Consider the following 13,963-nt stretch of genomic DNA (forward strand, 5'->3'; position numbering starts at 1 on the left):
CCCCCCCCCCCCATCCCTCCCTCTCGGTTTGGGGAACGCGCGCGACCGGTTCCCTCTCCTACTCTAACTCCAGCTTCTACCTACTGTAGGATTATTGTTCGGTTAGCCTCGGCGCAGCCGGATCTTGAATTAATTAAGATATTAGGCTCGTTCTGTGAACTTAATCAGGGCTTATCGTTAGTGAACTCTCGGGTGCATTCTGCCACTTGGCTCCTTGTTACATCGCGGACCCTTCCTCCAGGATGGGACACGTTAATAGGAGCCCGGCTTCCTTCCAAACGTGAATTGGCAGTGTCCGCTCGCTTACTTTTATTTCATTGATAAGACAGTTGCTCGTCTATCAAAAACCAAAGTAAGATAGACCCAACCGCACCCGGTCTTGTCCTTTGCTCCGCTAGCCATTGCTCTGCCCTCTGGCTCCATTGCTATACGCGGGGACACGTGGTGCGCTTATCAGCGAACATCAGAAATGTCAGGGCATTTTATACAAGAGCTCTGAGATTATCGTGAATGATAATCGGATTCGCGAACGAAAGCCTCGCCATTTTCGCACTCCCCTTGCGCACTTGCGCATATATATATATATAGGCGCCTAACGCCTCACTCGAAGTAAATACTCGCCGCTAAACGCGCGTAGCCGCCGAGAGCAAACCCAAAGGAAATCATTTTATCTGACAAATAGCCAGTGGCTGCCGGGTTTCGTTCACGAAGACTCGGCCGGACTGCCTCGAGCAACCCTGCCGGCAATGTCTTCCGACAGTTCACCCCTTGGATCCAACTATCATATGTCATTTGACAGTTTGCCACGTCGAACCCCTCGAGCCCTCAGCTTCTCTACGGTTTGTATACTCCGTCGAACGCGACCCGCTGCCCCCAGGCTAAGTCACGGGGTGTGCGACCACAATGACAGATATTAAGCCTTTAATTTTCGTCTTAAGTCAACAGACCGTGGAATTCCGCTTTATTGCTACTGCATTCACGTCTCGTAGGTGCAGTAGACCGGCTTCCACTCTGCACGTTCAACGACCGTTTCATATATATAATATATATACATATACACGTACATACATACGTGCCTCTACGATCTCGTCGCGTGCGACGTTCGTGCGTCTACTGGGCGGGACACGGCTTTTTCTGCTACTCTCTCACTCTCTCCTTTGCCCCGTCCTTCTGGCGCAGTCCGAAGTGTGCTGCTGCTGTATGCTCGATCACGCTACTGAGCAACGAGACCCGAGGCTCTTCAATTTCGCCCCCCCCCAAAATAGTCGATGCTTGCCAAATATCGTTCGATCTAATATATCGTGTGACAGCGGGCCACAAAGGAATCGAGGCGTAAGGGGCAGTGGTGAGTAGGGGTGGGAGGGGGGGCGGGGAGCTGGTACCAACAGCTGAACTGCGGGTGACGGGGAGAGAGAGAGCAAAAGAATGAGAATGTAAGAAAGGGGGATATGAAAAAATAAAAGAGACACCACTTGCTGCTCTTACGGCAGATTTATTTTATTTCTATCTTCACTGTTTCTACGAGAACTTCATTGTCCGCAAGGTGATTCCATTGTGGAGATCAAATGGACGGATCGATCTTCGGTTGGTGCGATACTCCTGAATAATCGTAACGCGGTTACGACGAGAGTCGGGCAATCGGTGCTTATCTTGGCGAAAGTTTCACTATTGCGAAGAGGAGACAATGTCTTGGGCATCATTCGGAGTTATAGCAGAGTTCTGTTGGGAGGGATCAATTATACTTGGATTTTCTTTAAATCGTTCAAACCGAGTCTTTAGAGCGATCCACGCAGTCACGAGCTGCGTGATGTGTTATTTCTGCGAATTTCGTCATTTTTTCAAAGTGTCCGATTGGTCCATTCAGCTTCGTGATCTCGGCTGGATTAAATAAATTTTTTTTTTACTTCTATTGTGACTATACGCAATTACTAGTATTAGTCGATACGTATATTCGTAAGGATACTGATAACGATAACAGCTGTGTTACCGTTGTATGTTAATAAGGCTTTAAAAGCTTAAAATAATTTAATGATTTTTATTTCATTGTCCGATGACGATTATAACAGCGATATGTTCTTGGCTCTCTCGTATGGTTAAGGTATTTTTGTACGAAGAACAATGAGGGTTTATTTTTTATACCAGGCACCTATCGTACGTGTAAAAGCTTTCGCGGGTACCGAAGATGGCTTTGGGCGAATTAATTCATGCGGGCGTTCAAATTACACATAAGTAATTATTAGTTACGCAAAACATATTGAAAATTGTGGTACTTGGGTACCTGTTTACGAGGTGATACCGATTTCGAAGATACGTGCGTGCCTGTCAAAGGCGACTGATCGTAATCAGTGATTAGACGAGCGATAATAATAATTAATATATTGTCAATACAGTACGCGTCAGAATTTCATGGAGGACTCGACCACATATGGATTTTCGAAAGAAACGAGGCGCGGATAAATACACTTGGTCATTTTGAGAAAACTCGAGATGTGCTGGATTCATTGGATGCTGTAATATCCGATAGATTCGATGCGAACAATAGTAACAGCTGCGGCAACGTCAACAGTCTCGTTGTACCACCTGTACGAGAACTTGACACAGTACGCTTTGCTTTGCGCCTGCGCGCCTCCTTGAATTCGTTCGCGAAATTTCATTAAACCCGATGCGCTTCGTTCCGATTCGATACGCGCGAGCAACGTGCACTCTATAGGGTATACGCGTATACGTATTAAACCGTTTGATTTTTAGCGTATCGATCCCCGTCGTGTTTCCATATCCTTTTGAACTTCGTCGGAGATACGAGAATACTTTTACTTGGCGATTGTCTTTAGCTGCTGTTCGAATGGTTAATTTGCACGTGGCTTTGCTCAACTAAAATATAGATATAGTGCAACCTCTGTCGTTGGCTTCACTTGGGACTGAAAGGGATGGCGTTTATTTACGGGCGCGACCAGAGGTGCTCGATGGCGTGGCGTTCTGTGTACCCATCGGTCACAGTCCTAATGCGTAAATTCGGGCTCGTACGAGCATCGCGAGTGGCCGAGACAGACGACAGGTAAGGTCGTACCGTGGCTAAAATTTTGAACTTTTGCTTATCTTTGCATATGTATAGGGTACTAACGAGCACGAATCTAATTGCGTTGTCAAAAATTATTGTTCGTATGAAAAATGACAGTTATTTTTTACATTCTAATGTATACTATCTAATGGAGTAGGCAGCTGGAAATTTTATCGCAATCAGGTGGCCATTATTACATTTTTGTTTTTATTACCCTTTTTCACTATAGCCTTACACCATTAGTACGTCCAGCTGTCTGATAATAATAGTAATACTGAATTTTTGTCATTGTCACATTGGATTTCTTACAGATTACAATTTTAACAAAGATCTGCGGCAAAGATATCGGCTGCCTGATCTTATGCTACTTTATGAACGGTAGAGTATTTTATAAAAAAAAAAATTTGTTTACATCACTTTCGGTAGAACCACTGTCAATTGATTATTCATTAGTAAGATAATTTATAGGAAAAATGAAGTGATCGTAACTGGGCAAAGGGTGTCAATCATTGTAAGGGTTTTAGGAGGAATAAAAAGTGAAACTGTTAAAGAGAGCAACAGCCCACACTTGCAGCGAGTAAGGAAAATCATTTTCCTCGTACCAGCTTACAACTTTTCAACGGAGTCACGAAACTGCGTAGTTAAGCGAATTATAGTTGCTTCAACTAACGGCTATCGTTTAATTAATCATGTTGTAACGGACCAGCGACGTTTAATAACGCTGCTGGCGCGTTCGTTACGAACTGGCGATCCGACGAATGATCAATGACGTTGTTGCACCGATACCAATTTTTTTTAAATATTTTGTAACTTTTTTTTTGCTATTATCAGTACCAGTATCAATATGCCGCCGTACTATATGAACCGTATAATTCGAGTGGGTTGAAGAAAGGATTTGTATTTGAATATGAACAAAATTCTAGTAAGAATCATATAGTAGAATTGCAATCGTAATTTTATACCTTAATGGAATTGTTGTTGTTTGGTACTAGTATTTGTTTTTGTCCAAATACTAATTATATCTTTGGTAACTGGGACCATACTTTTTTTTTCGCGTGCGATCTATCATACGGCATTATGTCCAGAATGCGGGTAAATATGGGTACTAGGCTATTGACCTCGTTTGAAGTTAGCCGAGAGTCCAGTTGATTCCAGCGATAGAGCCAACTTCAGGTGGAAAGTTTGAACTGGCTGGCTCCATATGACGAACGAAATAGCACTTGACCCTGTGCAAGGTATTACCACTAAGGCGAAATGAAAAGAAGATACAATGCGTAAGAGTGATCTTGCAATTCTTTGTAAATCGAATCTGAAAATTTGGTATAATTTTGATTTTTTAGAAAATCTGTTTTACCGGCCTATCTACACAGCAGTTGGAATTGCAGTCAAATTATTGAAACAATTGGAATATAATCGACAAAGTGCGTTTTGCAAGCAATATGAAATTTAAAAAATCGAAATACATCAAACTTACGTAATACGTCGTGTAGCGCCGTATTTATCGAGTTTCGATAATTCTGTATCTTTGAGGGAAATTTATACGTCAGGACGTCGAACACGCTGCGGTTAATTTTGATACATTGGCTGTCCCTGTATCGCAATAAAAAGTAAATCCGTATACCCGTGGGAGTAAAAGAAAGTCGACGTCATGCAAAGAAATTCATAAGGCGGGACATTCAAATTGCCTCTCTGATCTTTGATGATCCTGACCCTCTCCTGAGAATTCGTTCAATTTATATGTTGGCCGAATTCGCGACCCTCGTCGCCATCGAAAATCCTTGTAGCTGCGTAACCTTGCGAATTTCTGCTTTACGTATGGTCCAGAAGCACCAAGGGCAGATCAGCGTATCGAGGAGAAATTGCTTTGCGCGATTGGGGGAATATGGTCAAATCACCCTTGTCGGTAACGTCAATCCGAATCTTTGGATTTCACGCTGTACGATTTCGTTGGGGAAATACAATCACCGACTGGACACGCTATTATATCCTGGATTTTTATTTTTCATATATTTCTTTTTTATAACACATTTTTCTGGATAAAACATTCACTTCGAATCATAGGAAACTCAACGCGAGAACATAATTGAACGTAAGAAAATTTTAATAAAACCCATTTTAAAAGTACGCATTAACAAATCTCCAGTGAAACTGCGCACAGCTCAATTTTAATATTACCTTATAAAATTAAAAGCTGCTATATCACGGCTCACGTGATTACACCATTTACATAGGCTGGTACCTCATATACGGATATATTTAGTTTTGACGTACACGTCTTTGTCATCCAACCTACACGATAAAATTTTTTCCAAAAGCTTATATCCACATGTATTGTAACAGGACATTCCACGAACAACGTGTGACACTGAAATTCCCGTTGTGTCATACAGCCGTGGGTCGATTTCGCGAAAGCGTGGGCGTTTCGTCGAGCTACCACTTTGCTTTGGACTCTTCGTCTTTTGGGTGACAAAGGGGGTGGGAGTGGTTTTTTTTTTTAAATTTATCACATCTCATCCCCCGCATCCGTGTGTGCAATAACGTGCGTGGGTTAAACGTATGTGTGAATGTTACAGGATGCAGGGACTGCCGTGTCGGAAAGGGAGGTCCACCCCGTCATCGTTGCTTCTGCTGCTACTGGCTGTGGCGCTTCTACCCCTCGCGAACGGTGAGTCACTTTTACTACAATACTTACTGTTTAGGTACCCCGCTCCGTTCCACCCCTATCTATCCCTGCTGCGTCCTTGATCCACCCCTGCTTCTCATTCCTTCTCCAGTGCCGATAGCGCCAGAGCCGAAACCAGGGGTAGCGATCGAAAGGGACTTCCCAAAGACTTCCCCTCCTATCTCTCCCCCGTCCCCTTTCCAAGTCTGGTACGAGGGGGTGGACATTTTTTTTGGAGGGGGGCGCCCAAAATCGCCTGGGGCTTCAGTGCCGGTAAATATAGGAATCGTCCGACGGTCCTGGTGCGTTACGGTATTTCGGTAATTCATTTACTTAGGGCATCGATCTTCGATGACGAGGTCGTCCGCACCGGGGGATGAATTTACCTTGATGCTGGAACGACGCTTGAGCGACAGGTGTATTGGACCGTAATTTTGATCTTTTTTTTTTTTTAACCACGTAACGTGGATTTTACATACATATAAATTAATGCGCATACTCGCCGTACCCGTAACGTGTCATGCTGTCCCGATGCCTCAGTGTCGGGGACCTGTGGGTACTTTGCGTCGAGATTCCATTTTTTTTCTTTCTCGTGCATCATTAAAATTCCGAGGTATTTCTTACGCGCACGAAGATCTCCAGGCTGGGCTTGTATGTACTACTGTGACTGAACGTTCAGTCCTCTTATACGCGACATAAACCTCGCACGATACACTTGGTGTCCCGTTACTGTCACGTAGCCTGCGATATTCCTCATTTTTGCGTGGCCATGCAATTTTCTAGTTATAATAATCTTTCGCAGGCATTATTTATGTAATTATGGTTAACGAAAATTTACACGCTTGTTTACGTACCACCCTATATGTATAGTATCGTGGTTAGACACTTTTACAGTTTAGTGACAATTTATCGGTCTTTGTATGATCATGACTGTGAGAAATTTGGAAAAAATTTATTATCGTCTTCAATGTTCACCCTAGAAGATGAGCTACCATCCTAGTGGATAAGCAGTTGATAGATTTTTGAGAAATATTTATAGTAATTTTTTTTTTTCATTGGTAAATCAGACAACGTGTATATATATATACGTTTGCCAAAGAGATACTTTGGGGGTACGAAAAATTAAGGGGTGTTCACAATTGTAAGCTAATGTTTTTTTTTTATATATATATAAAAGAAGTACTACCTTGAGACATCGCAGCATTGAAGTTCTGACCTAATCTAACCTAACAAAACATTTTTAAGCCCATCACAGATAATGGATGTCTAACGTTAAAAAAATATAAAGAAATTTGGTGTGACAATCCGCTTTATGGTCCTCAAAACAATCATTACACTGGAAAATCTTTGACGACGGTCCTCAAAATAGCGACTTCGTAAATGAAATCTTCCCCAAAGTATCCCTTAGCAACAAATTTACGTATATGTATATATGTATATACGGATGTTACGACATCCGTAATATAATTTTTCAGCGAGTCTGGGTCGTATCCACGTACCTTTTTAATTGGCGCTCAAACCGCACAGGAAATTCTTAACGAATGTAATTAAGCAAGACGGTAAAAGTGAAGTATGAAAGTTACGCCGTAATTTTTCGCCGGTTGCCTCAGGGGTAGAGGTCAGAGGTAGTAGTAGGGTAGTCGTACCGCTGCCACGGCTATAGGTATAGTGCCATTCACCCTGACGGCAATACGGCGTTGTTGTATCCCTTACACGCCAACCCTCTTATCCCCATTCCCTTTCCTTTACACGGCATTCATTCCATTTACCTACCCGAGATTTCATTCATTTCGCTCCTTCAGCAGCCCCATTCATTTATGGACTAAATTTATAAAGCTTTTATATGCAGCAAATTAATCCCTACATTATTGAGGTTATCGTTTCGCGGGGGGTCCCGCGGTTTGTCCAAAAACGGTTTAACTCCTGTTCAAATGGAGATTGATAATGGCCGCGTAAACAAAGAGGATTAAGTAATTTGTCTGGCAGGCGGCAAAACCTCTCTCTATCTCTCTCTCTCTCTCTCTCTCTCTCTCTCTCTCTCTCTCTCTCTCTCTTCTTCCCTTCTTTCGTCCGTTTGCACAGACTACACGTGTACCGTTCCATTGTTTTCAAAATTCTTCCTACTCGCAAAAAAGAAAAGGTCTCGTTCGACTAGTATATTGCTGCTAGCTCACTTCGCATACCGTCGTACTATGCAGATCAAGCGAGAGGATAAATGTTACTTAACGTTACGTCCCTACTTTAAGGTGACCCGCGGTAAGTCAATACTCGTGAAATTAAATTCAACTAAATATTGTACTTGATCAAAATGAAAAATTTGAAAAAAAAATTTCAAAAGCTCAAAATCTTATACGATCCCATTTTCAAATTTATAACTTATTTTTAATGGTCTTTTTTTCATAGTCAGGAAAATTGTCGCTCCTAAAATGCATATTGCTTACATCGCAAGTTCATGTGTGTCAGTTGGTCAGGGGCGGAATCAGCGAAAAAAGTGTACTACGCTCTGAGCCTAATGCGTGTACTACGAAGGGCCCTTGGGTGGTACAATACTGGCACCCGGAAGTGAGACTGAAGGTCGGACCATCGTTCGAACAGACAGACAGACAGACAGACGGAGAGACTGACTAGTGTAGTAAGGGTGAAGTTGAATGAGGTGCAGAAGGATGAGAAAAGGGGGCTGAATAAGAGAGAGGGTTGCACGAGAGAGGGTGCACGGTACTGTGGATCTGGGTAAAAGACCGAGAGCAGTCACCCTCGGCACTGCACCGGGTAGATAGGCACCTAATCGTATGTAGACCGAATAAGGTCAGACTGCCGGTATTAACCGTCGATTTATTCTGCAGACGACCTCGGCTGATCGATAATACAAATATAGCACGAGGAAACAATGGCTCGTGCGCGTCATCTCGAAAGTACCGAGTTTCACGGGCATCGCGGAATCTCAACGATCCTTCGTCGTTGCACGCTGCGCGTTATATGCACGCCTTTGGATATTCTTCTTGTGTATCAGCGTCTCTGACAGTTCTGGAAGAAACTCTTTTTCTGTGAGTCCAGAGCCTGTTCAGGTATACGACGGATCGGTAAGGGCGCAGGACGTCGATGGGTGCTGGATTTTCATAACGAAATTTGTACTAGGTAGGAATTACTAGAGATCGTGTATAAGGGTTATATTCACGAGAAATACACCACCAGGTTGATCTCTACCATAGAAATCAAATGGACACACTTAACTTGAGGTGGCGCGTTTCTCATGAATATTTCTGTATAGTAACAGTGCTATATAAAAAGATGATTTAAATGTTAATTAAATCATAGGCATTATTTATAGGCAGTATATACGTATATATATATATATATATATATATATTTATGCATCACATGGGTATTTACATCTGCGTACAGTGACATTAACACGCATGACTAGAGGATCGAATAATATTCTGCCTATATGCATTATGTGAGTTTTAAAGGTTTCTAAATTTATGCATCACATGGGTATTTACATAGTAACAGTGCTATATAAAAAGATGATTTAAATGTTAATTAAATCATAGGCATTATTTATAGGCAGTATATACGTATATATATATATATATATATATATATTTATGCATCACATGGGTATTTACATCTGCGTACAGTGACATTAACACGCATGACTAGAGGATCGAATAATATTCTGCCTATATGCATTATGTGAGTTTTAAAGGTTTCTAATTGGTTTTCGAATATTTTATCCAAGTATTACATATTAATGTGTACGCTAATAATTTAGGTTTAGTAGTGTGGATGCTGTTGGGCGTAATTTATGCGCCCCTTTTTTTTTCTGACTCCACTCTCTTCACCCTTCGTTTTCTTGAAGTTAGTTCTGGCTGCCTTGACTCGTGTTTCCTGATTTACATTCATTTACTCGCATTTTCCATGAGTTTTTTTTCTTTTTTTTTTGTTCATGCTCTTTTCATCGTTGCGCTTCGCGTAGCCTATGACTTTGGTACGTGACGTAGGCGTCCTTTGAATAATTCATCGGTCACATTGATTTTCACGCGTACGCACCTCGTCGCATCGCGGACAATTGCGTTTCGCGCTATCAGTACGTCGGCCGCGTCGATACGTGCGCGTCAAATGAAATTTTATTATTCTCGATAAGCGCCCGCTCGCGTGCTATAAGGAAATTTGGAAAATTTTCAATTTTTGTTTCTCCCACGTTGCGCAACCCAATGCCCTACATTACTCGTTAAGGAAAGTTGACGACGTGCTAATTCATTAATTAACGCTAACGCCTGCGTATCGCAGGATCCAAGTTGTTTCAACGTATACATAAAAAATTACTCCGAACTAAGTTAATATGCAGCCTCACCTAGTCGTAAAAAGTTACTTTGCCATGTCCCGTTTCGTTGGTTTTTCATTTTTTTTTTCTTTCTTTCTTCTTTTTTTTTTCATGCTATCTCATCCCGAACCGACGACCGTAACCATCAACCCTTATCTAGAAATGTACACAGCACGATAAAAAGGTGTCGCTCGCATATCAGGTTAGAATTTAACGGCATTAGTAGACCTACACACATGCCGTATATTTGGTACGCCCCTGGTTTCAAATATTTTATTTTAATCCCTCGAAAGCACGTATATCGCGCTCCATTTGTTTCGTGTAATTCACACGAGAAATACAAATTTTTCTTCGTGTTCCAGTAGACGAAGCACGTTAATCCGAATGTGTTGTGCCGGTTGACGATTTTCAAAAAATTTTTTTTTTTTTTTTAATTAAAAAAGTACAAGGGGAAAAGTGCCTGAGACGGCATACGTTTTACCGTGTTATTCGCCCACGTCATTTCAGGCACCTTTTCCCATACTCTGCGGTAGATTCTCTCGTACATATCTACTTGCGGAGTCTTCGGCCGATTCGTCGAGGAAGCGCGAGCAAAGATACGGCCTATGACGAAGTTTGCGAAAACTTTAGCAATTTATTCGGTAGATGTCACTGACAGCGACAGCAATGGGTGATTGCTTATTTTGATGAAAAACGGGTGAGGCAAAAAAAAAAACGGCAAAAAGCATACCGAGATACTCGTCGCTCTCGCGCGTGCACCTTCAAGAGTCACGAGCGACGAGAAGACGTCCCTACGTGGGGCGCCTCCTTCGGAGGGAAAACATTTCCCGTTCGGGGGGTCGACGGGGTCGGTATGCACGAGACGTGCGTATCCGTGGCCGCGCGCGCATGCGCGCCTGAAGAAGAACGACGGTATTAGCGATTCCAGTGGCGTCTCCGAAAACGACGTCCCGACGGCCCAGCATCCCCGACTGTACCATTGCCCCATAGCTGGCCTGTCTGTCTGCAGCTCTGTCCCTACTGTCAGTCCCTAGACACTGTCGAACGCTCGAGAGCCGGCCATGTTTTTCTACCCGCTAAAGCAGCTTGTCGAGTCCCCGAGGCTCTCGGTGCCGAATAATTTTCATCCTGTCCATAGAATAGATCGCTTACCGACTTGGGCGGCCTCGTGCACCTGCTCGTCATACGAAAGTTAACGAATGATCTCTCGACTCGACACGAACTTATTAAGATAGCGACGTGTGATCGATCGGTGAACGGCTCCTGATGCATAATCGTATCTGGAGATTAGTCTCGTTATAATGAAAACAAATTGTTATGCATTCATTAATGTAAATTTTTCCAAAGATATGCAACGTGTCAGTTACCCATATAGCTAAACTCCTCCGGATGCTCCCTTTTTCAGTGAAAATAAAAAATGGGCTCGAGAAGGTAAAGTTATAGATACACGTAATACGTGTATAGTTCTAGGTATAGGAAGAAGAAGGAAAAAAAAAAAAGAGGAATTGCTTTTGCCCGTGGGAAGTTTTTATGGCGTTCCTCCCTCTCCGTCTCTCGACGTTACCTCTTTCGGAGATTTGTCCGAGGGCCATTTCCGAGGTTATCTCTGTGGAGATTCGGCCGCAGCATCCCCGGTAAGAACGAAGTTGCCACGGTAAGGGAGACGGAGGACTGCAGTGGGTGGTACCTTATTCAAGAAATCGAGAGATGGAGAACGAGCGTGTGAGAGAGAGAGAGAGAGAGCGATGGAGAGGGAAAGAGCTAAGAATAGGGAAGCCTCGTTAGTTTACACCCGGATTTGCTATAACGTTTTTGGTAATCGACCCATCGAAGATAAGTTCGATAAAGGGAGCAAAGAGAGGGAGGGAGCGAGAAAGCTATTCGATTAAAGTGGATATCCCGTGGTGTCCACTGATAGTTCAACCCTTCCTGCTTCGGCTGATTTCTCCTACTTCTCGGCCTTTAAATCGGACGCCACGTTTGCACCGAGACTCGAAAGCCAAGCCAGTAGGTAAACGATCGCTCCCAGTTGCCTCTTTCCGCTCTTACTTCCAGCTCTCTTGTGCCTTTAGATGAAACTCGTTATCGAGGTACAGTCAGGGCAGGACGGTTCACGTGTTTCGGTTAATTATTGGACATAGTGTAGAAACGATCTTGCTTAAATCTCCTTGTCCGTTCCAGGCTCGTCCTTCGTCTTTCGGTAATTTTAAAGTTCTCCACGGATAACGTATAGCTATAGCTTTGAAAGTAGCTCGTTTCCTTTCTTGTTACCTACGCGCCGACTCCACTGGTCAGTGTGGATCGCTCGCACCCATTCGACAGGCAGCAGATCGTCGCACTCGTACCCATTAGCCTTTACGGCTCAAATGACTCTTGAAAACCTTTTATCACGGAATTTTACTTTCATTTATATCATTATACTTAGTATTTTTATTTCTATTTTCTGTCTTATATAATTAACTCTTTCTACTGCTCCACCTACCTGTGTTGTTTGCCGAACCGTACAAAAAGTGAGGTGCATACTGTAGTTTGTGTAAGTGGCCACGAAATTGGCATAAATAAATGGGATGAATATGCGGCTTTATAGAAAAACTTTGAAAAAACAAAGTTCCTTCTCACTTGGAGAAATAAGACGCAGGAGAATTATTTGAAACATTTTCTAACGATATAACTTCATACGGGACGGATCCAAAACAGATCTAAATATGGGTCATTCATAGATCATAGACTCTCAAAATATATTCTCTAAGATTATTCTCAGATCAGTTTTGAACTCATCCCGTAAAGTTATCTTTCATAGATTTAAGCATGATCTGCTACGAAACATACAAATATATTGAAGTACGACTCACGTGTCTCCCTTGAGGTACCTGTGCGATAACTTATAAGGACCATGTGAAATGATCGATCAGTGATCCGTCCCGTACCTAAAATTTTTACCCAGGTATGTATACTTTTTTACGACATCCATAGTTTAGAAAGGGTGTCACTTAGTTCGTGTAACGCAGTCTCGCGTTGCAAAGGTAAATTAACATCAATAAATAGTAGAAGGACAAATTTCATATTTGATTTTAACACCGTAAAGTGTTAGTCAGTTTTGATCGTTGCTCGTTTCCAAGTGCCGAATGCAACTGGGTTAATACTTCACGTTAAATGCTCAGCACCGGCGACTAAAACCACTTGGCAACGTCAAAGTAATGGACTCGTATGAATCACGTAGTGCTGTTAAACTTGACACAAGTACACCCCATATACAGGTATACATCACTTCATGAAATTAAAAGATGAAACGCATCCCGTTATCAAAGTGTCCGATGATAACTCGTAGTTCCCTTATCTCCGTAACACGTCACCATTTAACCAGCTCCAGAACTACAGCTTTGTATATCTCTGAAGGCACCATACAGATACAGTATTAGACATCCACATTGTCAGGCGCTCTAAGGGATTCGAGGGTCCCAAATATAAGGCCCATAGCGGCTACATAGAATCCCGACTGTTTCATTTATCGGGCCAGGTCGTCCTCGTAGCTCGACGTGCTGTCTTGTGTTAAGTTTAGGACGAACAAGAGGCTGTGTAAGATTACGTGGCGTTAAGCCGGGACACGCTTTCAGCCGACTGGAGCTCATCGATACTCAATGGAGGCGACGGTCGAACAAGACTATATGACGGTAACGACGACGATCTTGTAGTCCCCTGCCCTCTTCATACCCCCGACATAAATCATAGGGTGCTCTCGTACAGCCGGGGACGGTCGAGCGAAATCCCATTAAAATCCATGGTCGAGCTTTTAACGCCATTACCGACAGCGACCCATTAGGATACACAGGATTTCCGTGCGTCTATGGGCCAATCCTATAAATTACTGCGGACGGCACGCAGGAGGCACAATTAATAATGGGAGGTGGGGGTGGGG

The 13,963-nt window shown here is 42.9% G+C and overlaps 1 protein-coding gene across 2 annotated transcripts in view; it reads left to right on the plus strand.

The window, feature by feature from the left end:
* LOC107263639 overlaps nucleotides 1-13,963 on the plus strand; it is a gene marked incomplete at its 5' end in the record, with an annotated part of 118,119 nt that overhangs the window by 5,880 nt on the left and 98,276 nt on the right. For both annotated transcript variants that reach the window (XM_015731068.2, XM_015731067.2), the window contains 1 exon segment: nucleotides 5,632-5,723. In XM_015731068.2, the coding sequence (XP_015586554.1) occupies nucleotides 5,632-5,723 (92 nt within the window).

This window comes from Cephus cinctus, unplaced genomic scaffold (assembly GCF_000341935.2).
Source record: "Cephus cinctus unplaced genomic scaffold, Ccin1 Ccin1_scaffold0160, whole genome shotgun sequence".
Classification (NCBI taxonomy): Eukaryota; Metazoa; Arthropoda; class Insecta; order Hymenoptera; family Cephidae; genus Cephus; species Cephus cinctus.